The 24369-nt window shown below is 51.0% G+C and overlaps 11 protein-coding genes across 11 annotated transcripts; 5 read left to right on the top strand and 6 right to left on the bottom strand.

Moving 5' to 3' along the window:
- Positions 1 to 204: 204 nt before the first annotated feature.
- On the bottom strand, positions 205 to 1607 carry APUU_30550S (uncharacterized protein; the record flags this gene model as incomplete). Its single annotated transcript, XM_041701656.1, has 6 exons — positions 205 to 602; positions 662 to 735; positions 805 to 1178; positions 1243 to 1310; positions 1364 to 1400; positions 1479 to 1607. 6 exons carry the CDS (start codon positions 1605 to 1607, stop codon positions 205 to 207), a joined length of 1080 nt encoding a protein of 359 aa, XP_041554519.1.
- Positions 1608 to 2401: 794 nt separating this feature from the next.
- Positions 2402 to 4572, bottom strand: IDP1 (NADP-dependent isocitrate dehydrogenase; the record flags this gene model as incomplete). The annotated part of the gene is made up of 8 exons (XM_041701655.1): positions 2402 to 2826; positions 2882 to 3378; positions 3447 to 3483; positions 3537 to 3675; positions 3736 to 3769; positions 3824 to 3834; positions 3930 to 3965; positions 4267 to 4572. 8 exons carry the CDS (start codon positions 4570 to 4572, stop codon positions 2402 to 2404), a joined length of 1485 nt encoding a protein of 494 aa, XP_041554518.1.
- A 1186-nt stretch (positions 4573 to 5758) lies between these two features.
- ADE3 (C-1-tetrahydrofolate synthase) lies at positions 5759 to 9109 on the bottom strand (the record flags this gene model as incomplete). Its single annotated transcript, XM_041701654.1, has 5 exons — positions 5759 to 5867; positions 5938 to 8465; positions 8526 to 8563; positions 8622 to 8642; positions 8704 to 9109. The coding sequence occupies 5 exons, from the start codon at positions 9107 to 9109 to the stop codon at positions 5759 to 5761; spliced, it is 3102 nt and encodes a 1033-aa protein (XP_041554517.1).
- Positions 9110 to 9750: 641 nt separating this feature from the next.
- Positions 9751 to 10966, top strand: tif34 (translation initiation factor eIF3 subunit i; the record flags this gene model as incomplete). Its single annotated transcript, XM_041701653.1, has 4 exons — positions 9751 to 9777; positions 9870 to 10376; positions 10442 to 10558; positions 10607 to 10966. The coding sequence occupies 4 exons, from the start codon at positions 9751 to 9753 to the stop codon at positions 10964 to 10966; spliced, it is 1011 nt and encodes a 336-aa protein (XP_041554516.1).
- Positions 10967 to 11474: 508 nt separating this feature from the next.
- mbf1 (multiprotein-bridging factor 1) lies at positions 11475 to 12005 on the bottom strand (the record flags this gene model as incomplete). The annotated part of the gene is made up of 2 exons (XM_041701651.1): positions 11475 to 11783; positions 11847 to 12005. 2 exons carry the CDS (start codon positions 12003 to 12005, stop codon positions 11475 to 11477), a joined length of 468 nt encoding a protein of 155 aa, XP_041554515.1.
- Positions 12006 to 12933: 928 nt separating this feature from the next.
- APUU_30545A (uncharacterized protein) lies at positions 12934 to 13906 on the top strand (the record flags this gene model as incomplete). Its single annotated transcript, XM_041701650.1, has 4 exons — positions 12934 to 12996; positions 13073 to 13529; positions 13583 to 13789; positions 13851 to 13906. The coding sequence occupies 4 exons, from the start codon at positions 12934 to 12936 to the stop codon at positions 13904 to 13906; spliced, it is 783 nt and encodes a 260-aa protein (XP_041554514.1).
- Positions 13907 to 14677: 771 nt separating this feature from the next.
- Positions 14678 to 18263, top strand: APUU_30544A (ankyrin repeat domain-containing protein; the record flags this gene model as incomplete). Its single annotated transcript, XM_041701649.1, has 3 exons — positions 14678 to 14785; positions 14853 to 15366; positions 15433 to 18263. The coding sequence occupies 3 exons, from the start codon at positions 14678 to 14680 to the stop codon at positions 18261 to 18263; spliced, it is 3453 nt and encodes a 1150-aa protein (XP_041554513.1).
- A 483-nt stretch (positions 18264 to 18746) lies between these two features.
- On the top strand, positions 18747 to 20053 carry APUU_30543A (uncharacterized protein; the record flags this gene model as incomplete). Its single annotated transcript, XM_041701648.1, has 5 exons — positions 18747 to 18804; positions 18859 to 18876; positions 18930 to 19355; positions 19424 to 19773; positions 19838 to 20053. The coding sequence occupies 5 exons, from the start codon at positions 18747 to 18749 to the stop codon at positions 20051 to 20053; spliced, it is 1068 nt and encodes a 355-aa protein (XP_041554512.1).
- A 609-nt stretch (positions 20054 to 20662) lies between these two features.
- On the bottom strand, positions 20663 to 21985 carry APUU_30542S (translation initiation factor eIF2 subunit beta; the record flags this gene model as incomplete). The annotated part of the gene is made up of 4 exons (XM_041701647.1): positions 20663 to 20829; positions 20892 to 21509; positions 21585 to 21699; positions 21974 to 21985. The coding sequence occupies 4 exons, from the start codon at positions 21983 to 21985 to the stop codon at positions 20663 to 20665; spliced, it is 912 nt and encodes a 303-aa protein (XP_041554511.1).
- Positions 21986 to 22569: 584 nt separating this feature from the next.
- Positions 22570 to 23061, top strand: APUU_30541A (uncharacterized protein; the record flags this gene model as incomplete). Its single annotated transcript, XM_041701646.1, has 2 exons — positions 22570 to 22864; positions 22961 to 23061. 2 exons carry the CDS (start codon positions 22570 to 22572, stop codon positions 23059 to 23061), a joined length of 396 nt encoding a protein of 131 aa, XP_041554510.1.
- Positions 23062 to 23455: 394 nt separating this feature from the next.
- Positions 23456 to 24024, bottom strand: APUU_30540S (uncharacterized protein; the record flags this gene model as incomplete). The annotated part of the gene is made up of 2 exons (XM_041701645.1): positions 23456 to 23875; positions 23953 to 24024. 2 exons carry the CDS (start codon positions 24022 to 24024, stop codon positions 23456 to 23458), a joined length of 492 nt encoding a protein of 163 aa, XP_041554509.1.
- Positions 24025 to 24369: the final 345 nt, after the last annotated feature.

The raw sequence follows: 24369 nt of genomic DNA, 5'->3' as shown, positions 1-24369 counted from the left end.
TGAATGCTGTTATAGAGGCATTCCCGTTTCTCATTATGGAAAGTGCACCCCAGCACAGGTGCCTGCCTGGGTAGGTGCTCCTTCCATAAAAGCCGAGCGAGTTGTTGCCCAAGGCACCATTGGTGAGTCCGACTCCAGCTTGCCATGGCTAGTGTAGTATATCATAGTTATCACATCTTCGTTTATTATATCTCTATATAATGTCTATTCAAATTGGATAGTGGGAGTCGGAATACGAACAGGCTCTCCTCGTTCAGCCTTATTCTCCCGCTCTGCATTCTCGCTCCCACTAGCAACCGAACCCGTCTCCCACCGTAACTCTCTCACAACCTGGATGCCATCCTCACAGTGCGAAGCTGAGTCCTGGTCCGCACTTACAGAAACATCCGCAGAGTAATTGGACGGGCCTGTGAATGGACCCCAAGTCCACCCTGGGTCTTGTAACCCTTTCTCCGAACGGCGGCTGTAATTTTTGCGAGCACTTGAGGGCAGGAGGCGGGGGAAGACGTGTAGGATGAGTTGTCTGAATGTCGGCAGACTGGCGCAGACGAGGGCGACATTGGCTTCAACGAATGACCATATTGCAACGAGGCCATTATGGCCTGGTATCACCCTGTTAGTTGTGCTATTTGAAGAAGACACTGGGAGGGGCAAACTATACGGCTGTAATCTCTTCCCCCAGTTTTTACAAGACTGACCAGAGAATATAAACGAGCTATGCTCGTAGCACACACACTAGAGTGCAACTACGTTAGCAGTGTCCCAAACACCATGCAGAAGCATCTGGGGCGAATGGCAACATACAATAAACCAAGGGCAAAGATCATCATCAGGCAGATCTTCTGTCTGAAAGGGATCCGCAACCTGACAAGCAAGGGCATAGGTAGGATGACGATGATAAAATCGCTCGTAATTTGTAGGCCAGCATTAACAAACCACACTGCCGCGCGCTGGCTGCATCTATCGTCGTTTTCCGTGTCCCAAAACACATGGACCGGGACGCATACGAGAAAGGTGCCAATGACCATGTATATCGTAGCACCGATGAACACTACCAGTACGGTTATCAATATCATGCGGTAGATTTTGGTCGGGAAAAGGCGCATGTATAGAATGATCATCGAAATCTTCGTGAGCTGGAGTGTCAGGTTGTGTAAGGGAACAGAGACCCATAACATCTATTCAAGCGTCACTTGTAAGTACATAACTCTAGTCGTCGCTCTCAGAAACTGCAATGCTCACCTTGAGTTGATTCCGATATGTGTCAGCTGGAAGCATCGTCTCCGGCGTCCCTAGGCCATATTCATGCTCTAAACCATGTCAACACTCTATACACCCAGCAATTGAATCCGGAATCTCGCACCAGCTATCAAAACGCCGAAGAATGCATAGTCCGTTATCTATAACCAATTAGTCCAACCAATCCACCTCAAACTCCCCAAAAGTCCGTGATAGAAGCCATATAACGGCACACACACCATGGCAACCAGAAGACACCAATCGTCCCAGCCCGGAGAATTAAGCAGATGAATGCGCGTGAAAAGCCTCAGGGCCACCACTATGGTGGCCACTGAGATGAATACTATCGAGACAGGAAGGACATACATCCTGTACTTCGACAGCGCAGTCGACGCGCGAGATGGTGCGAGTGCCTGGCTAGAATCACAGTCGTAAAGAGAGCCATGTGTGAGAGGGATTTACGCCTACCGCCAGGGGGCGTGGTAGAGACAGCCCGTTGATGGCACACAATGCCCCAAATGGCCCATTGCGTCAAGGACTAGTGGTGGCGGCCAACCAGATCACCGCACTGCACTGCATAATCGAGACTCGCCCAAGGAGGATTGGACCCTGGTACTTCGCGGATGGGGGATCCGATCCACGGGTCGGAATCATGTAACCTTGGAACGTTGTATAGTGACAGCCTTGATGTAAATGACTCGCCGGATACGGTAACAGGTGAAAGCGCCCGCCGAGAAAAGCCCGCGCTGAAGATCTGCCTACAAGCGAGAACATAAGAATTGGGTAGGTAGGTAGGTAACAAATAATTTCTATCTAGCTAAAGCCAAGCTGTATATTCGTAGTGGCAAGTCCAGCAAGCGATCGTCATACCTAGAGCTACCGAGGTAAGGATAACCTTCGCTTCCAGGTCTCCGGTAAGAATGAGACATAATGAAAAGAGAAGATTTTGCCGTGCTCCGCATGTTCGCTTCCCATGTAAGAACGAACTTTTCCTTCTTCATCCCTACGAGTCCGGAACGTGCAGTCCAGGCGTCGGACCCCGTATGAAGCCACCCAAGATCTAGTTAGAATCCAGCCAACAATCGTTGTATGCTAGAGCAGGTATCGTAATGGTTGAAACGCGTAAGGGAAATCATATACAAAACGCTAGATCATGGTATATTTACAGGCGGGACTTCAGGTTGGAACGGAGTCTGCGCTCGACAGCAGCCATGTACTCGCGGGTGGTGACCCACGCCTCACGCTCCTTGCGGCCGCAAGCAAGAGCAAGATCCTTGGTCATGATGCCCTCCTCGTTGACGACGTCGATACAGGCGAGCTCGAGCTCCTCGGCGAACTTAACGACATCGGGGGTCCCATCGAGCGTACCACGCTGGACAAGACCACGAGTCCAGGCGAAAATGGAAGCAATGGGGTTTGTAGAGGTCTCGCGGCCCTTCTGGTGCTCGCGGTAGTGGCGGGTGACGGTGCCGTGGGCGGCCTCAGCCTCGAAGGTCTCGCCGTCAGGAGTAATGAGAGTCGAGGTCATCAAACCGAGGGAGCCGAAGCCCTGGGCAACAATATCGGACTGGACGTCACCGTCGTAGTCTGGAGAAGGTATTAGCAGTGAACTTCAATATCTGTTATTTCAAGTCCAACTTACTCTTAAGAGCCATGATGAAGCCACCCTCGCTCTTGATCATCTGGGCGACCATGTCGTCAATGAGACGGTGCTCATACCAGATACCCTTGGCATCGAATTCCTTCTTGTAGGTGGTGTCGAAGATCTCCTGGAAGATATCCTTGAAGCGACCATCGTACTTCTTCAGGATGGTGTTCTTGGTGCTCATGTACAGAGGGAGGCTCTTGGCGATAGCGAGCTTGAAACTGGCGTGGGCGAAGCCACTGATCGACTCGTCGGTGTTGTACTGAGTCTGGGCAATACCGCCGCCCTGGAAGTCGTAGACCTTGACGGACTCGGGCTGACCACCCTCGGGGGTGTAGACAAGCTCAAGCTTGCCGGGACCGGGGATCACACGGTCGGTGGCACGGTACTGGTCACCGAAGGCGTGACGGCCGATGATGATAGGCTTGGTCCAGCCGGGAACGAGACGGGGGATGCGAGGAATGACGATGGGCTCACGGAAGACGGTACCACCGCTAAAAAGGTATTAATTATCACTTCGCGACAACAATTGAACAAAAGAGGTGAAGGCGGGGGTGCGTACAGGATGTTACGGATAGTGCCGTTGGGAGAGAGCCACACTAGGGAAGACATGTTAGCCAGTTTCCCCACTCTGTTGGCATTCAATGCCTACTCTTCTTCAGCTTGAACTCCTCGACACGGGCCTCATCAGGAGTGATGGTGGCGCACTTGACACCGACGCCATACTTCTTGATGGCCTCAGCGGAGTCGACGGTGACCTTGTCATCGGTCTGGTCACGGTACTCAATGCCCTACAGGAAAAAGGTCAGTTCGGTGGAGACATGCAGCAGGAGGAGCCATGGAATGCATACCAGGTCGTAGTACTTGAGATCGACGTCAAGGAAGCTAGCTTGTCTGAGCCAAGGTACAACAAAGCCGAGGAGTATATTCACAACTTACGGTAAGATCAACTATAGCAGCAAGCAATTGTTAGCCATTGAACTCGGCCAAGAACGGGTGCCACATCAAGACATGACGCAGCAGAGATCAATAACCGAAGACTCACCTTTTCTCTGATTTCTTTCCAGATAATGCGGGTCATCTAGGGAGGGGGAGGTCAGTGACATGTGACATAGTAAATAGGATGAAGCACGCTTGTTGGCTGCAGAGTCTTGACCCTCGGAGCATTAACGTCGGTCCAACAGGGAAGTAGGGCAAATGTCGCCGTTTTCCCCCGCGTCTACGGAGGGTCACCACGAAAATGCGGCTCCGAGGGTCAAGACAACCAAGATATAAGGGTGCCGTCGCACAGCGCACGGCCAGACCATGCAGTCTGGACCCCAACGCCCAAAATGGGAAGTTTATTTCAATTTCGCGTTTGACCACGCCTGGAATGAACCTACCTCATCACCGTCCAACTCCACGACGGGGTTCTTAACCTTGATCTTGGGTCCTTCGGTCGCCATGGTGCGGGATTGGATGCGGTACAGAGCACGAGTAGCTGCGGGGTGGGAGATGCGGGCAGAGGACGAGGCAAGAGCGCGAGCGGTAGAGGGGGAAGCAGAAGAAGAGGGAGAATAAGAAGATCGGGCAGAATAAGAGGCAGAGGAGAATGAGCGAAGAGCGGAGGAACAAGGAGGGGCAGCGCAGGAGAGAGGGGAGTTGAGGGAGCGGCGAGCCAATGCGGAAGTGAACCGAACCGACGACATGGTGGAAGAATGGAATTGGGCTTATTTCGCAATCAATGCAACTGGATAAACGATACTAGGATGTGGAGGAGGGGCGGATGACAGCCCGTGGTCTGCTAGAAGCGGATTCGACAATCGGTAAGTAGAGGCCTTCACTGTGAACCTTGGAGAAGGCGATTCAGACGTACCCGAGGGAACTGAGGCAGGAGGCTCGGGTGGAAGGAGAGACGGTGGAGTCGCAGAGGGACAGCACCAGCGATCTGGCGGAACAGGCTGAAGTATCGCGGAGCAGAACGGAGCTGGCCGGAAAATGATTAACTGCCAGAGGAGGGCGAGCAGGAGGAGAGATGCGGAATCTGCGAGCTGTTGTTGAAGAGACGAGGGAGACTCTTTTCTTATCCCCACGAGGCCGCGATGGAGCTCTTCCTTTTCCGCCCACCGTGCGCGCCGAAGCCGGCCGTCTTGAATAACACAATCAATAATGCGAATGAAGGGGCTACACGATATCGAGCTTTTTGGAACCGCGATATCCAGGTTACAGAGAGGCGAGACAAATCGACGACCACGAGCGGCGGTATAAGAAGCTGGTGACGTTGGTCAGGCGACTTTCCATACTCCAGACTTTGGATGAGGTTCATGCGAACTGCGGAGTGCAGCTGGCGGCTTGGGAGGCGACATTTCTCCGTCCACAGAGTGTCTTCATAGCTGACACTGTGTCATTTTACTGCTGCTAGACTGCTGCTAACGGCGCGCATTTCAAATCACCGCCAGAGAATATCTCCGTTGGCTGCTGGGCAGCGAATGTGATCCCGGCACATCCTGGAGCTACTCAAACGTTTTCCCGCGGTCCCTGGAGATTTCCCGCCGCCCGCAAAGCCGAACCTGCGATCTTCGGATGTTGCGTCGCATTAGCCCCAGCCGGTTTCCTGTCCTACCACGGAGTTGGTACACTCTTCCGGAGCGCCGGCTATCCACGGTAAGTTATGCACAGTAAGCTGAATAATAATTAATATTCTCTGTATAACTATTTTATGTATAAATCCCTATCCTGTTGTTGAAGTTGTATAAACCTGATTTTCCATACCATCCGCTGGGCTCGACAAGTTGAAATGAACCCTCCCAATGCTACCATGCTAGTCGTAAATTTAACAAGAAAGAAAATGGCATCTACTTATCATGCCGCAAAAAGTATGTTCACGAAGGGGCTCTAGAAGAGTCCATCGATCTCCCCGGTCTCGGCGTCAATATCCACATTCAAGTATCCAGGAGCTGTCGGCAACCCGGGGATCGTCTGAATGTCCGCCGCGAGCGCGTACCTAGTGAAGAACCATCGGTTAGTCAACCCCTAAAAAGCTAGAAGCCGAGGTGGGAGGGGAAGGGCCTTACAGATATCCACCGCCCACGGCCAACCGCACGTCGCGGATGGGGACAGTAAATCCAGTCGGAGCTCCCTTGAGCGCCGGATCGTGACTCAGGGAGTACTGGGTTTTGGCGATACAGATGGGGAGGTTGGAGAAGCCTTGGGTGGTGTATGTGTCGACCTTCTTCTGCGCCAGCTCGCTGAACTCGACCTTGTCCGCACCGTACATCGCCTTGCCGATGCGCTCGATACGCTCCTGGATGCTGCCTTCCAGATCGTACAGGAGCTTAAAGTCCTTGGGTTTGGAGCTAGCAATTATGACAGCCTTGGCTAGGTCGACAGCACCAGCTCCGCCCTCGGCCCAGTGGTTGGCGGAAACGGCTTCCTCGGCACCAGCCGAAATGGCTTCTTCGCGGATAATTGCGATCTCGGCCTCTGTGTCCGTCTCGAAGCGGTTGATGGCCACAACGACTGGGACTCCATATTGCCGGGCATTCTCAATGTGTTTCTTCAGGTTAACGCAACCCTTGCGGAGAATTTCGGTATTTTCTGTGCGGTAAACCTCGTGAAGAGCAGCTCCCGGGCTAATCTCAGGACCGCCGCCATGAACCTTCAAGGCACGTACGGTCGCGACAATAACGACAGTGTCCGGGGAGAGGCCGGAGGATCGGCACTTGATGTTGAAGAAGCGCTCTCCTCCCATGGTAAAATCGAAACCAGCCTCCGTTACGACGAAACCGGTCTTGGCCTCGTGGTCCTCCTCGGGTTCGGTACCAGCGAGCTTGAGCGCTACCCGATCGGCCAGCACTGAACTGGCTCCGATACTGATGTTGGCGAAGGGACCGGCGTGGACTAGAACAGGTGTACCCTCCAAACTCTGCATTAGGTTGGGCTTAATCGCGTCCTTCATCAGTGCTGCAAGGGCACCTCCCGCACCGATGTCGTCGCAAGTGACCGGCTCTCCCCGCTTTGACGTAGCAACAACCATGCGGCCAAGTCTCTCCCGCATATCCTCAAGGTCACTACTCAAGGCGAGGATGGCCATACACTCACTGGCAACAGAAATGTCAAATCCAGTTTCGCGCGTAAGTCCCTTCTCTGTCGGCGCCTGGCCAACGGTAATTCCACGCAGGTGTCGGTCATTGACATCCAAAACACGGCGCCAGGTGATGGTTGAGGGGTCGATGTCAAGACGGGCAAATCGGTTAATTTCATCCTCAGTAAGTTCGTTGGGGTCAGTCTTAGTGATTCCCAGCTTCTTCAGTCGTTTGAACATGATAGACTTAAACTCGCGCTGGCCCTTCTTCTCGGGGACAAGGCGCTTGTAAAGAGCAGCATCCTTCTGGGTAGCCTCATGGAACATGCGTGTCTCAATGGCAGCGGCAAGCAAATTGTTGGCGGCGGTGATTGCGTGAATATCACCTGTCAAGTGCAGGTTAAACTCGTCCATAGGAATAACCTGACTGTATCCTCCACCGGCGGCTCCACCCTTGATACCAAACGTGGGGCCCTGACTGGGCTGACGAACGTTGGCAAAGGCGACGCGGTTGAGATGTGCGCCTAGGGCCTGACTCAAACCCAGTGTAGTCGTAGACTTTCCCTCACCAAGTGGGGTAGGAGTGATACCACAGACCAAAACATATCGGCCATTGCGGCGGTGACTTAACCGGTTGAGAAGTCCAAGGCTCACCTTGCCCTTTGTATGACCGTACGGCTCCAGTTCGTGGGGTGCAATGCCAATCTCAGAGGCAACTTGTGTAATAGCTTTGGGGTATTGTGAGCGGGAGATGGCAATGTCTGACGGTACGGGCGTAGCCAATTTGATCGGGAGCGGGGTTATATGTCTCTCTTTCTGTTTCTCAAAGTACGCTTTTGCCGATGAGACGACGTTCTCCAACAGCATAGCCACTGTCATGGGACCAACACCACCGGGAACTGGTGTGATTTTTGAAGCCACCTGCGAAGCAGAGTCGAAGTCGACATCTCCGACCAGACGCTGGCCTGACTTTTTAGTAGAATCAGGCTTGTAGTTAATACCGACGTCAATAACAACAACACCTGGCTTCAACCATTCGCCCTTGACAAATTCGGTCTTTCCAATTGCCGCGACAAGAATATCCGCATTCTTCAGAGTGCCGGCAATGTCGGGGGTTTTCGAATGGCACACAGTCACAGTTGCGTCAGCGTTCTTGAGGAGGTAGCTGACAGGGCTCCCAACAATGTCACTTCGGCCGAGGACAACTGCTTCCTTGCCTGCTGGGTCGACACCGCTAGCCTTGAGAAGAGCCATCACAGCCTTGGGCGTGCAGGGAACGAAGAGGGGGTGGCCGCCTCGTTTGGCGAGTTCGCCAATGTTGATTGCTCCGAATCCATCGACATCCTTTTCGTCAGCCACAGCGGAGGTGACTGCGTGCTCAGAAAGGTGTTGAGGCAGCGGTAATTGGACAAGGATGCCATGTACAGATGGGTCATTGTTGGCTTGGCTGATCTCCTGAAGAATTTCTGCTTGTGTAATAGACTCGGGGAAATTGACAATTTTGCAGAGGATGTTTGCCTTGACAGAGGAAGACCATTAGCTGATGCTAAGGGTTTGCGAACAAAAATTGTAACATACTTCTTCAGCAGCCCTCAACTTCATGCGCACATAAGTACCTGAACGTATGATATATTAGTACCCTCCGATATCTAACACCGCTGTAGCCAGACTCACTCGAATCGGACCTGTCCCCCACTTCATAGTTCAATGTCAGTACTCCCCCGCAATATTTGTAGTTTCGAGAGATCCTACATACCTTGAAAGATCACCAGGCTGGGCTTGAATCTTGGGTTGATACCCTGGATCTTCTGAATTTCATCCTTCAACCCCGCGCGGATATCCTTCGCGATCTGCGTGCCATCGATCTTTTCGGCTGCCATCGCAACGTCGGTGCTCGAAAATGGTCGGGTCTGACACAGTAAAACGGGAAAGTTTTTGAGGTTTCCCGAGGAGGGTCGGGCAAGGAACGGTATCCGACGAGGCTTAATAGAGAGTCCCGGTCGACCAAAGCACTGTTGAGAGGATGGAAAGAAGGAAGAATTGGGGGAGGGATATGGGCGTGAGGAGAAATACCGACGCTGAACCCACGGAGGGAGACCAAAGCTGTTTGCGCGAGCAGCGCAGCGGGGTAGGGTCGCCGAATGGGCGGGGGGATATGGCATCAATTTACTCCTTTCGGGTGCGTCGCGCCGGAGAACTGGGCATGCAGATAGGGAAATGGCCGACCCAGCGGAGTCGATTTGAAATGGTAATGAATAACGAGCTCGAAGTTATACAATTGAATGGCAGAAAAGACACCAAAGGACAATAATATGACCGCAGCACCCTCTCAATAATCCGATGGCTTTCGATTGTATACACCGTACACGGTCGTCCTCATGATGATTTTCCTTTGCTCCGAGTGATGAACGGCTCCGAGATAGCCGGCTTTCTATTGGCCCAGAGCGCAGACTCGCTGATGTCAGCAACCTGAGGCAGCTGTCGATCACGCTATTCCGTTTGTGAAAATGATTGTAGGGCTAGTATAATCACATGATGTGTTACTTTCGTACCGGAACATCTAAGTCTCCGGTATGATCTGGGTCATATAGAACGCCTAATGGGGAAGGCTTGGCGCTGGACCCGCGGACTGTGCGATGAAATTCGTGATCTTGCCGGGTGAAGTTAAAGAAAGACCGCCGCAATCAACCCCGCCAGACAATCAGCCTCAACACGCAGTTGGTGTCACAGATAGCATCCATCTGTGTTCCAAGTTATTATACCACTTTGCGACCTCAGCTAAATCACATATTGGCTGCTCAAAATGAGACCGATTTTGCTTGCGGGCCATGTGCGTTTCCCTCAATCTCGGAAGAGCCTGCTCAAGTCCTTTCGCTGGCCCAAGCTGCCTAATCCAGTCGCTAATCTCGAGTAATCTTACAGGAACGGTCCCTTAACCAGATCAAGTTCAACCGCGACGGTGACCTTCTTTTCTCGGTAGCCAAGGATAAGATTGTGTGCGCTTGGTGGTCCGCCAACGGTGAACGACTTGGTACCTATGCCGGACATTTAGGTGCTATCTGGACTGTCGATGTTAGCCCCAACACCATTCTCCTCGCGACCGGCTCTGCAGACAACACTGTGCGACTATGGAACGTAAAGACTGGCGAGAACGTTAAGACATGGGAGTTCCCTACAGCAGTTAAGCGGGTCGAATTCAGTCCGGATGGAAGCAAACTACTGGCCGTGACGGAGAAGCGTATGGGTTTCTTGGGTACGATTGTCGTTATCGATGTCAACTACGATGGCGACTTCACGAACCAGGCTGAGGAGCCCAGCCTGAAAATCACCTGCAACGAGAGCAAGGCCACAGTTGCCGGGTGGAGTTATCTGGGCAAGTACATTATCGCTGGTCACGAAGACGGAAGCGTTAGCCAATACGACGGAAAGGTACGATATACTACTCCTGGATTCTATGAGAAAAGACACAGGATATGCTAAGATTTTTGCTATAGACCGGTGAACAACTGGAAAACGTCCAGGCGCACGAGTTCGACCAGCAGATCAACGACATTCAATTCTCTCCCGACCGCAGCCACTTCCTTACCGCCTCTAAAGACAAGTCCGCCAAGGTAGGCAGTTTCAACCTGTGTTGAGAAATCATAACTAATCCAATCCAGCTTATGTCTTCCCGTAACCTTGCTATCATGAAAACCTACGTCTCCGATACCCCACTGAACAGCGCCGCGATCACAGCCAAGAAAGACTACGTTATTCTGGGAGGTGGTCAGGCCGCTATGGATGTTACCACAACCTCCGCCCGCCAGGGTAAATTCGAGGCTCGTTTCTACCACAAGGTCTTTGAGGACGAGATTGGCCGTGTCAAGGGTCACTTCGGTCCTCTCAACACCATCCACGCCCACCCCGCCGGCACGGCCTATGCTTCTGGTGGTGAGGATGGTTACGTTCGTGTTCACCATTTCGATAAGCCTTACTTTGACTTTATGTACGAGGTTGAGAGGGAGCAGTTGAGGCGGTGAAGTGCATGATGTTTGAAACGACTGTAGAATTTCCTTTTTCCAGTTTATTGCATCTCTTGAATGTGTCATGAAGTGATGGCATATACTTTTTTAAAACAAAAGCACAGAAAAGAGACAGCTACGCTTGGTGGATTCAAGGAAGACCTGAGTGATTGATGTGGTGAGCTACATTTCCTCTATATCATGATAAGACGGAGTTGGTATCATTTTCGTGTCCTAATAAAAGAACCTTTTACTTCACCAAAATTTCTTAAGATTGTAGATGGCATGAGAAGACGGAGTTTTATTCCTCTAAATCGCCGAAAATATCCATGTCTTAACCAGTTCAACACCAAGTTGACGCTTATGAACGCAAATCAAGTCACCGAATAAAACATGTCATATCATTCAATGGAGGGCATAAAATAACAACCGAGAAACAGCCTGGGACATGAAGGCCAAAGAAAAAAAAAAGTCATAAACGATGTCCCCCTCCAAAGAAAAAGTCGCGGGCTCACCCCCGATCTCTTTACTTTTTCTTAGGAAACTTCTCCTTTCCGATGTCAGTGCCTCTCAGCTTGACGTTTAGTACGCGCTCCATAGCGCTAAGCACCTTCTGGTCGGGAGTAGCTGATCCCCTCTCGAAATCCTGGATGATGGTAACTGTGGTGTTGCACTTGGTGGCGAGCTCCTTCTGTGTCATCTTGTACCCCTCGTCAGTTCGACGCTTCTTGATGGCATCTGCAACTTGCAATCCGACGGTCTTGGGCTTAACGATGTCGTCGCTGCGGTCGACCTTGGTGAGATGTTGGCCTTCGGGCGCACCAGAGCGACCAGCCTAAAGATAATTAGTATGTGGCGGACAAATAAAACTATGCTTCTACAGTTGAGTATGACTTACTGTGTTTCCAGAAGCATATTTCTTCTCAGTTCCAACAACGAGGCCCTGGCGTTGGGCGGCGTTCAGAGCGCTCTTGCCCTTGACGACGTTCTCGCGGGGAGCGGGGCCACCCTTGTGCTTGGTGCCAATGCGAGTAACGGAGTCCCAGCCTTCGCTCATGACTGCTGTAAAATAAAAGATCGGGTAGAAAGAGTGATTCTGTGTTTTGTCTATAGAGGTCTATCAGGAGGGTGAGGAAGGTTGGCGGTTAGAGAGTCGCGATCGCGTGAGGGTTGAAAGAGGAATGTTCAAGCCTCACGGTGGCCCACCGTATTTATATGGATGACACAGATTGGAAGTTTCTCGAGCCTTTGATGGCGGAGTCCCAATTGGGGTGTAAGACGCTAACCTGATATGTACTAGTGGCGCTGACATCATTGGGCTTTGAGCCTTTTGAGTCACTTTAAGAGCGGTCCCAGAGGCAAATGTCGGTCCTGTCATCCATGAACAGAGGAACATATCGTGCTGAATGTCCATGGTACTGGACGGGCGAAGGCGAAAAGGCGAACATCCAGTCGGAATAGAGAGAAGACTCTAGCGGAGTAGTAGCTTCTACTATAGCTATAAATGCGCGGATGCAACTCCGGCGGATACCTTATCGTGTGCCTTATCGTAGGCAGCCCGGCGGGCTTTTCTGGATAAAAACATTCACCACTGATTCACAGGGCCATAAGCAGCCATGGCGGGAGATGATCGAGCCAACATGGCCGCTGTGGCTTGCCAGCACCCGAAGCCCGCAGTGTCTCATATTCATTTCATGATTTTAAATGCCTGAGGAAACAAACCCGACCGAATCCACCATTCCCACCAATGGGAATTGTTCAGCCTAGCAGCAGTCTCGGCGGCCTCAGGAACCAACGATTGTGTCGTCCCTGCTCGGCCCCATTCATCCATCCATCAACATCCATCCATCTCATTGCTGGTCAACGACTTTCCAATAATCCTGTGTTCGGATACCTCGTTTATACGCCCGCCATCCTTAACGGACCAAATACGTCTACCTGGATTTGCCCCAGTCGGTTTTCTGACCCAGCCTGTTTCGCCTGTCATGGCATCCCAAGAGATGTTCCAATCCGCCTTGACCAACCGGTCGCTCCGTAAAGTCCGCTCGGTATGAACCTCCCCTTTAATTTCTATGATGATTGAGAAAAGGTTCGCTATGTATGCTAATATAACTCGCCCTCCAGGAGCTGGAATTTCTAGCAGATGCCTCCGTCATTACCCCTCAGCAACTTTCGTTCATTCTGTCACAGCTACCCGACTCGAGTGAGAGCACACGTCAACTGCCTGTACACTCAGAGCCATCTCCGGTGCAGCTGCCACCTGCTGCTGCTCAAGTCATACCCCCTGCTGCTGCTCAAGTCATACCACCACCGGCTCCTGTTCAGGCCACACCATCGCCCGCTCCATACTCACCTCCTACTGCTCAGTTTGGGAACACTTCATTGAATGAGAAGCACCAAGATCCAGTGAACACGCCTCCGCCTCAGCAATATTACTCGAGCCCACCCCCTGCTTACCCGCAGGCGCCGGTTGTGCTTTCTGTCGCCTCGGCTCTCTACGCGTACACCCCGACGGATACGGGAGACCTGGCTTTGCAGCCAAATGATCGGGTTCAGGTTCTAGAGCATATGAATGCTGATTGTATGTTTACCCTCCTAGAAACAACCACGGGACCTGGTACTAATCAGCTTTAGGGTGGCGTGGTCGCAACGAGCGCACAAACCTCGAGGGTATCTTCCCCCGCAGCTATGTCAATGTCTTGGACGAAAAGGCTCTCGCACAGCCTTCTAACTACGGAAACATGCCGCTCGATGTCAGCCAGAGTGGCTCTGGAGAACCTGGCAAGCACGGCAAGATTGAGGAGCACGGCAAGAAGTTTGGCAAAAAAATGGGTAATGCTGGTATGTCACCAAAATACTATCCGGCCATCCAACATATTCAGAAACTAACTTTTTTTTGCAGCTATCTTTGGTGCTGGTGCCACGATCGGTTCCAACATTGTTAATAGCATTTTCTAATCCAGCGTTTTCTTGATGCATGGCCTGGCTTGCTGTGTCTTCAATGAAATCGGGACGCAGATTGCGTTTCTCCAATCTTTTACTTCTCTCCTTTGTCCCATGGGGTGGCGTTGGTGGATCGTGTTTTCATATAATTCTGTGCATGAAGGGCCGGCCCATAGTAAACGATGCCCCTAAGAGTTAATTGTGTCCACTTCAGGGTATATGTTACGGGTCTATCTGTTATCAAGTTCCTAACTTGGCTTTCTAGGGTATCTACATGCAAAATGGCGTTTTTGGTCAATGATGTTCTTAGGAAAAGAAACTAGCTAATGCAGAAATTACCTGTATGGACATTACGGACTTACCTCGACGCCGTCGCATTGGTTCCTGTTTCTGTTTCATTTGGCGCCGTTTGGTCGTTCTATATTAAGATTCGCTACTGCACTTAAGCGCCGACAAACGTGGCAGTCTCCCCTTGTAGATCTTGACTCTTCCCCACGAACTTGCGTTGCTGGGCTCTTGATCTGGGCCCCAGCTGGGTGAGTCCATGGATAATTATTGGTCATTACAGGTTTGTTGCCGCAGTCAAGTTGCTGGTAGTTTCTAAGGGAATGGATTGGAGGCTGCGGCAAGGCGACCCCCAAGTCCCAAGGCTGATCTGGGCCCCCGGCCTGGTTCAATATATAATAAAAAATCTAGCCGCTCCATATTTCTTCGTGGTAACGGGGTTCATGGTCCATTGTAAACTCTGCTCATATCTAGTCCGCTGGGAGGACTAGGCCAGAAACAATGCCGATCATGGTCTGGCACTATACTGTGCTCCTCATGCTCTTTGGGGTAACGAGCGTTCGAGCAGAAGGCTGGGAAGATTTCGAAAACAATTTCGCTGCTGATTTGGTATTTGCTCAATTCTTCCTCCGCATCATTTTTCTACCATTTGTGCTGACGCTCGGTTACCCTCAAGGCACCCCTGGTCGCCCTCTTTGGCGAGCGGCTAACAAAACAATTCCTGGCCGAATCCACCAGCCTTCTGGACAACTTAATCTTCGCTCTATGCCCGCTGGGTATTTTGACTGCCGTGGTGTCTCTCATTCGAATATGCGGGAATGCGTCTCTTCGAGCTTTCATCGGCAGGGCCAACGAAGCGCCTGGAGAGGCAGAGAATGAGCTGCTCTCTTGTGTATCCGAAGGCACGGCGGAGTTATTTAATAACGGCGGTATCTCCAGGGTTTCTGGCAGGCCTAGAATTTTGGAAGTTGTTGTATGGGAAGAGCAGGGCTCTTACAAATTTGGGCATCTGCGAGATGCCCTTGAAGATGGTGCTTGGTCCGCCGAGGGGGAAGAAATTCAGCATGAGAAAGGACTTCATTCACTCCCTGAGCTTGATATCCCGAATTTATCTTTGAATAAGGGTATCAAGCGGAGGGGAATCGCATGGTTTTACCTTGCTGCTTTAATGGGGATAGCCCTACAAGGAGGTGTGTTCTCACTTCCAGTCTCTTCGTTGACTACTAAGGCGGTTCTGTTTACTAACGTGGAACCAGGTACACTTATATATGCGACTATGACGGTCTTTTGGTATTCCAAAATTTTTGAGGACGATGAGGATTCGCCCGCCAACTATGCTCTCCCGCTCTATCTTTACGGGTCGGTATCCCTTAGCCTGGGCATGTTTCTATGTGCCTTTCTGATAGAACGCTCATCAAGCGAGAGCTATTTATACTCAACAAAGCCAAGTAAGATATATTGGTTACAGCCTGGCCGGCAGTCAATTGGAGATCAGGATTTTGGGGCTTTCCTTGCTGTTGACGAAAGCCCATACTCATCAAACACGCAGCACTTAACATACACAAAATCCTTTCGCGGCCCTGCACCAAAAGGCAGACGACCCTTCCTCATCTTCACAATCTGCATCACTGCTACCGGATTCATTGCGCAATTTGTTGGACTCCGTGGCCTGCATCCATCCGTCATAATTGCAGATGTTGGATCTACCCTTCTTATGGCTGCGGTTCGCACACTACTGAGAACTAAGCGAATCGGTTCAGAGGGGAACCGGTTTAGCAAGGACGATCGGGAGGCATTCTCTCACAATCAACAAGAATTGGATTGCTTCGCGTATCAGCTTGAGAACGTTGAATCCTTCCGTTTAGTATCGAGCCCCGTGCACCACACGGCGCGGTCACGGTCTGGATCATGTTCGACGGACAGCTCCTCGCAAACATCAATCCAGACTTCTGGTCTTGGAGCAAAACTCATACGAACCAGATCTCAGTTGGCAAAGCTCACTTCTTGCAGTCGCCACCCGAGTATGGATTGGGACGATCTCCCAATTCGGAAAGTGGCTCAGGATTTGGCAAACACGATCGAAATGACAATGGAGGTCGTCTCAAGATGGAAGGAGGCTCCCAGTAGCACCTGCAGTTTTGAGCTTTCCTTCGCTTGCCAGCACAATCACAAGTCTATGGGCTCTCCGCTGGAGACGTACTCTATTGCGCTTACACGGTCAGACGATACGCTCCAACGGAGAGTCAACGAGAACGAGCTGGAGGCAATATTAGGGCTTTGGACCTTTTCGTTGTTGAAGTCGGATCCAAAATGGTTAGGGAAGGGCCTCGGACGGGCCGTGGGATTGACCAAGGCCGAGGCCAGCGCCGAAGCAACAGACCTATATTTCCACAAATGGATCTATCGCCAGAGAGAAGCTGTGATGGTGTCATCCAAGATGATATCCTTCTCAGAGCAGAGTTTTGGTTACTACTCTGACGGTCGCCCGGATAGCAAGGAAATCCTTGTTGTGAAAACTGAAAACAGCCTGGAGGTCATGGCTGCGCAGGACATCTACATCCAGTTTCTCATGAGCATCGTCCCAGAAATCGAGTCTCTCAGCGGTGGGGTTGATATCCTTCCGGTCTCACATAACGTTTTTCTAGCACAAAGCGCTAGCATTGATGAACTGGTGGGCTGTTTTGAATCCGGGAACCTAGGCTCAAGAGAAGATGCTTTGTTGTGCATTGTGCCGGTGCTAAAACATCAGAACCTTCTTCCTGAACTTGCTGGTGATACAAGAGCTGTCCGAGAGCGTATACAGAAGCTTACCTCTGACGGAAACTGGGACAGTGCATTCGATATCCTTAAATGGCTCTGTGAGCGCTGTGAAGGGAAAGAATCTGAGCGATCCGTATACGAGCTTGGTCTTCTCTGCCAACGAGCTATGCTCACTCGAACTGGGAGTGTCCGAGAAAAAGGCTTCGAAAATGCCCAGTTCCTACTCCAGTGTGATATCAGATCCCGATTTTTCAGAGGCATTAAAAGTCCGCGGCCTTCGCACTGGATTCACTCGCACGTCCGGAGGGCATGGTGGTCCAATTTTTCTAGACAACTTGGATGGGCCACATTTCACTTCGCCAATAAGGTCGGCCGACATGGGACGACACAATTTCTAGAATCAATTGGCCTATCCAATGCTTCAATCTATCAAGCGAACACCAGCAATGTCGACTCAAGTGAACCGGGCAGCACTCAACATATGGTACTGGCATTTCTGGATCCGGAAATAGATGTTGAGCTGCATGATGCAGCTCAGCATGGATACGAGCGCTTTATGGCCGCATGCCTCGATTCTGTTAACTCATCTCAGCAAGCAGCTCTCCGTTACTGGCTTCTAGCCAGATGGGCGGAATATGGACAGCCACTGCCACATCTGGCCATGAAGGCATTCGTGTGCGCAGCAAAAAGCAACCCAGTATCGGTCCTTCAGACTCTCGGACGACTTGGGTCAGATATCAACGCGATCGGAAACGAAGGTTGTACGGCTCTGATGGAACTGGTTGCGACTGGAGATATGGAGGCGACAAAGAAGCTGCTTATGCATGGCGCAGATGTAAATTCATGCTCAGCGGCGAACAATTTGAATGCATTGAGTTTCGCTGCTATTCAAGGCCGGGAGGAACTTCTGTGTCTTCTCGTCGACTATGGAGCAGAGCTCGAGCTTCGTAACTTGATTGGCTATACAGCTCTGCACTCCGCCTGCGCAGAGAACCAATTGTCCAGCGCTGCCCTACTTCTCAGAAGAGGCGCAGATATTGAGACCCTCGCGACAGACGGGCGTACTCCGCTCCTCTCGGTGGTTGTTGGCGGTGATCTGGACATGGCCAACTTCCTCATAGACATGGGAGCCAACATTAACGCCACGGACCATCAAGGAAATACGGCACTGATGTTAGCGACAAACTTAGAATACGGAGAAACTGTCCGGCTCTTGTTGGGTAAACAAGCCGATAAAGAAAAGAAGAATTATATAGGCAAGACGGCGCTTGACATAGCGAAGGAACACGAAAATGCATCGATTGTAGCTATTTTGGAAGCTGCATAGGTGTTTAGTGTCGGCGGGTGCCCGCACATTGCGGGACAACTTACATTGGAATAATAGTTTGAAACGAGAATCATCAGAGTCAACGACCAATCTTCTTTTTTTAATCTATAAGTCCTCCCCACCATCGCAGCGTCGTCAACTCCTCATGCTTGGGACCTTGGCCTGGACGCTGGCGCCAAACCGCCGAAGCCAATTGGCGTACGATCTACCATTCAGATGCATCGTGTAAGCGCCGAGTGACGGCCAGAGGGGGGACCATGCAGTAGCAAGAGCAGCGGCCCCACGGCGAGACTGGGAGCTTTTTAAGACAGGACGCTCTTCTCGCTCTCATCCTTTTTATTCCCCTGCTTTGTTTTCCTGGAAAACACTCGAGCGCTGTTGTGTAGGTGCTTTGCGCTCTTCTACTGGGCTTTAGCTAACAGCGCCTAGAAGATATAGATATTGCGGGCATTGAGTGCCTACAAAAGCTCTCGTTATTTCACCATGTCGCAGCACCCAATGCACTATCCTCCCCCTCCAACTCAAGGAGCTCAATACGCTCGTACGTTTGTCTTCTTATCAGGTTTCTGTTAATCGATATCTAACCATCTTGCAGAGTTTCAGAAAGCTGGAAGTACGGCACCCGGGACCCCAGACCTACAAAACCATGTCTCACATTCTCTATAGCTTTCCCAGTGGCTCAGCCATCGCCCGGGTTTCCTCCGCCAAATTTCAGTTACCCTCCTCCTCCAGCACAACAAGCTCCACAGACAGAGTTTCCTCCTCCCCCGTCTGTGAGCCCTCCAAACGAAAAGGGCTACTCCTCCCAAAATGCTGCAGCGTTTGCCGCGAACACAGCTCTCCCTCAATCACCACCTCCTCCATTCAACGAAAAGGCCTACGCTCAGTCAATAGTTCCCCAACCCACGCCGCCTCAAGCCTCCCATGGAGCATCACAGTCACTCGGTGGAGGATCCTTCGTTGGGGTCACTTCCACAACCCCAGACGATGTGGGAACCTTCAACGGTGGGAGTTATCGTGTCAGCCATCGCGATTGCAACACTGTCCTTACTCTTCAGCTGGCTGTTGGGTGCCCACTTCGTGTGAAACCAGGTTTGTTCTGGACTTTCGTCAATCCCTTTTTTTTTTTTTTTTTTTTTCAAAGCTCTAACTCGGACTAGGCGTCATGATCGGCATGTCTCCTACAATGACACTCAAAGGTACAATCACCTTTGGATGGACCAAACTCGTCTCGGGAGGGGAGATGGCCATGTCTGAATACACTGGGCCGGGCGAACTATTGATCGCCCCAACCGTGCTCGGCGATGTTACCGTCCTTCGACTTTCGGAAGGGAGCAATTGGAAAGTTGGCAGAGATGCATTCCTGGCCTCGACAAGTGGCGTCAAGTACGATCATAAAGCTCAAAGCTTATCCAAAACATTTTTCTCTGGTGAGGGACTGTGGATCTACAGTTTCTATGGAACTGGCCTACTTTGGATGCAAAGCTTTGGGGCAATCCTCAAAAAGGACGTGAGTACTTTCCCTTTTGCCGCTCGGGCCGTGTTCTCGTTTGCTAACCGATTGGTATATCCAGCTTGCGGAGGGTGAAACATATTTCATCAACAACGGCCATCTTGTGGCTTGGAACTGCAAGTACAAGCTCGAGCGCGTGGCTTCCGGTGGTATCCTTTCCAACATCAGTGCAGGCGAGGGTTTGGCCTGTAAGTTCATCGGACCCGGCACTGTGTATCTCCAAACCCGCAATGTGGCGGCGTTCGCCATGCAAATTGGGGCTGCGAAGTTACGTTGAACGGCTCGCATGACCACCATCCGTATATCATGACATTCCTTTATATAGCCTTCCATCTATGAGTTATGTAGCGTGTGCCCATCTGTCTTTTCTGTTAGCATAAACAAATATCCTGTGCTTTGTCTTATGCACTGTCAATATACTTTTTGGTTATCGTCATGTTGCAATTTACTCCAATACCCTAAAGGTCTCAAGGACAATGGAATTTATTTTGAGGTGAACAAAAACAATACTATAAACCGTCATATCATTCCATATACTTGTCAGTCATGCCATTCTAATGATATCGTCATCTCCGCTTTTTGTTCATTCAACCACAGTACAACCGCGCCGCGGGTGCAAATTCTCTCCCCGCCAACTCAATATTACCCCATCTCCCCAGACAACCATCATCCAAATTCAATCAAAAGATCAAAGTGTCTTTACATGGAAGAAAGAGAACGAGAAAGAGAAGAGAAAACGAAGAGATACCTCCATTCGCCAAGAGATTGATAGATAGAAAAGAGGAAAGAGATGGAAAAAAAGAGATCTTCTTATCTCCTCTACCCCCAGGCGTACGTCTTAGTAGTACCTCCTCTGCGAAACCGGAACCGAAACCTAACCCACAGTTTAACCCTGTCTTCTTCTGCGGCCGACTTGTCCACGGAAACCGGTCTTGATGGCGGCGACGGAACGACGGGATCCGCACGAGTTGCAGGTAACGAAGTACAGACGGTTCTCTCCCTTGTTGAGCTCTGTGTCGGGGCTGCGGCAGGTCTTGCAAGTGACGTACTCGACTAATTCAAATTAGACTCGGATATTGATACACATTAAAGGAAAGGGGGAGAAGAAAACATACCGATATACCGTCTGAGAACGTTCTCAATCTGCTTCTGCTGGAAACGACCCTTAATAACGAGACGTCTGCTTCCATCAACACTGCCACTGGTACCCAATTCCGCGAACAAGAACTGCATGACGTGGTCGTCGGACCGCTTCATACGCTTGCAGATATCAGCGATGTTGGCAAAGATAGTACGTCTGTTACCCTCACGCAGACACTGCGGTGGGGGAATCTTGTAGGACTTGGCACCGCTCGACAATAGATCGGGGTGGTGGCTCTGAATGAGGGAGAAGAATCGGGAGACAAGCAGCGAGTAGGGGATAGCTTGGCTGGCGTCGTGGGCCCAGATGCCCGTGCCGGCTTCGAGGTCGCCCTCGGGCACCTCTTCCTCTTTGTCCTCTGCTTCCTTCTCTGCGAGGCCGGCCTCGGCGAGCTTAGCTTCGAAGTCGGCGGGGTCCTTGGGCTTCTTCGTCTTCTTCTTCTTCTTCAGGGCTGTGGGGTCGAATTCGCCGTCTCCGCCGGGAGCGGGTGAGGACTCATCGTCGGCGGCTTCACTGTCCTTGGGCTTCTTGGTCTTCTTCTTTTTTGAGAGACCCTTGAATAGGTCGGTTACTTCGTCGACGGCCTTGTCTTCTGTTGGGTTGATATTGTGTTAGACTTGATGTCCGATCGGGAGGGGAATGTTGGTCTCGACGCTAATTTCCGTACCTTGCTCCTCGATAGGCTTCTCCAGCTGCTGTGTGACTTCGCCGTTTGTATCCATAATGACGGTTCCTTCACTGAATGCGACGGACTTGCGTTGTTTTTGAATCGTAGGTTCGGCCTGTATGGAGCCAGTCCAGATAACACGTTAGTGGGGGAAGAAATAAAAACCCAGTGATGCCAAGGAATTAAAAAAGGCGGGCAGAGGGCGAAAGTGTAAGAAATAAGAGAGAATTGCAAAGTATTCTCCTCCAGCGCAAGAAACAGTAGCCAAGCACGCGGAAGTTGGGCAGAACAGTAAGTAGCAGCACCCTCGGTCAGCGACTGGGAAATGCACAGGAAAATGTGGGCGATCGGTAAAAGTACAGCAGAGAAAACAAGGGTGTGTGACGTACAGTATCCGCCATCGTGGGGGGATTTAAGGCAAGAAAGACGTGGTGTATAGCAACTACCACCCCTATGTCAAAGAAAAAAGTAGTTTCTTACCCTGTAGAAATGAAGAATGAGTGCCTTTGCAATGTCGATATCTCGCCTTTGCGCAGTTGCTTTGGGTCCGATGGCAAGCCTGTTATCGCGGAGGGAGGTCACGTGGCGGAGATGACTCAAAGTCTGGTAACCGCATTACCACCATACACACACGTGACATTGAACTTTGTTCACACCTCAGGCACCAAGGCTGCATACAAGCTGCCTCCAGCCTGCTTGGCTTGGCCCATCTGGAACCTCATCTTCCTTGAACCCGTACATCTAATGCTGTGATCCTCATTCAGGCGGTAGGCAGGCCACTGCTTGAAAACTCGATCTCTCAATCTTCTTCTCTCGTTTTCTTTCCACCACAGGCCCCGGCCCAACAAATCCGCCCTCTTCATCACAAAACAACAACCCCCGTTGAACTCCGCAATACATCACCGCTCCTCAACAGCTTCACCGTTATCAACCCAGTTAATCATCCAACCTAAGTCCTACCTAGCAATATAACACTGCACCCAAAATGTCTAGCTCCGGTTCCGCCTCCGCCTCCGACTCCTACATCCTCCCAACCCCAACATCATCCACCCCCTCCCCGCGCTCCCGCAGCCTCAGCTACACCAGCGTAGACTCGCTCGGCGACGAAATCGCATCGCTCCCCTCCGAAACCACATCTGCGTCCGATCTCGAGACGCTCTCTGATTACTCCGATGCTGAGGCCGAGTGGCAGGAGAGCATCGAGCAACTGGAGCTCCTGCTCACGATGGTGATTGTGCCGTTTGTTGGGAAGTTTTTGGGGAGGAAATGTGCTTATTGGAGTATGTTATCTTGCTTTGACTCTTCGTTTCCCTGCAATATACTGTGATTTGTCGGGCTCGGTTGAGGATTTGTGCTAACCCGGCCTGTTCGAATAGGTTGGACGAGATTCATGGAGTGGAAATACCCGATTGATGGGGTAGTGGAGAAGGGGTCTGGGCCGAGAGCTGGGAGCGTGAAGTCTTTTGCGTCGTTGTGAGCCGGCATTATTGGATGGTTTCAAATACAGCAATATTCTGCGGTCCGTCGCTAGATCAAGTGTCGTGCTGAAAGCTTGGAGGACTAGAGGCCTTACGGTTGTATGGTATTTGAAGCGCCTGTGACTCTGTCGGATGGTCAGTTGCAGGGTTTGGCATAGAGAGAATGGCGTTGTCTTGACTTAAAGGGCAGACTCGTCTGTCGAAGTGACATCTATACAAGCGTGCTACGCTAATTATACCCAGTTAATGCAATAGTCATTATTTATTCAATTGTCTTCAATTTTTGCAGAGAATGTAAAGCCAGATATGACATCAACAGCCATGTCTGCCATAGGTATATAGTGTCGAAGATGTCGGCGCGCATTACAACACAATGAGCCTGAGCATTCGAAGTTACCTGGACGATGGATCTGGCGCATGAAGAGCCTTCTCATCTGTTGCCTTCACATGACCGCGAACCAGATCAGTCCTCTCTTTTGCCTCATATCGAAATCCCATGTTTGCTAGAGTGGGACGACTGAAGTAACTTGGGTCGCTGGATCCTGGGGTGAGAAACCGCTCTAGTGGAGTTTCGATGTACATGAAAGGACGCTGCTGCTCAAACATCTTGAAATGATCCGCATCCGTTGTGGCGGCAGTGAAAGAGGACCGCATCCCTTGTTCAAGACAATCCAAATAGTCGTCAATATCAGCGTCTCCGGCCCGCAGTTGCATGCCGGAGAGGGTCTTGCTCATCCGGGAAGATGAACGGTGGGTCTGTTCTTCTGCAATGACCTTTTCCAACCACATAGTGACAGCCTCGGTGGAAGGTTGCTATTTAAAACAACGTCTCGAGTTAGGGCAAGCTCGTGATTGAACGCAGATAAGGGAAATGAAACAGATGAACTTACACCGGGAAGAAGCTGGCTGTGTTGTTCGAGGTTGTGCTTGGTTAAGGGCTGTTTCGAAAATACGGTAGCCATATTTCATCGTAAGCCGGGGAGGCGAGTTTAATTGTCAATGAGTCTCAGTAGTGTGGATGACCCTTGTGCAGGTCGTTAACAAGAAAGAGCGGGACAAAATATTTGAATTGCACTGCAATATCCGGTCAGCGCTGCTCCTTTTATATGTATTCTATTTCCTCAATGCATACCATCCGGAGGGCTAGCTCGCCAAGGTCAGTGCGGACAGGAGGATTCCCTGCTTGTTGTCTCCCTGAAAACAAAAGACCAGCTGAGATAAAAGTACCTACAATCGACACTGGTCCATTGCATTGATAATCACTTACCTCTCGGCTTCAACCCGCCAACAAGACTCCTGTCTAGACT

This window comes from Aspergillus puulaauensis, chromosome 3 (assembly GCF_016861865.1).
Source record: "Aspergillus puulaauensis MK2 DNA, chromosome 3, nearly complete sequence".
NCBI lineage: Eukaryota > Fungi > Ascomycota > Eurotiomycetes > Eurotiales > Aspergillaceae > Aspergillus > Aspergillus puulaauensis.
Note: the sequence above shows the minus strand (reverse complement) of the source record. Positions and strands in the feature narration are given on the sequence as shown.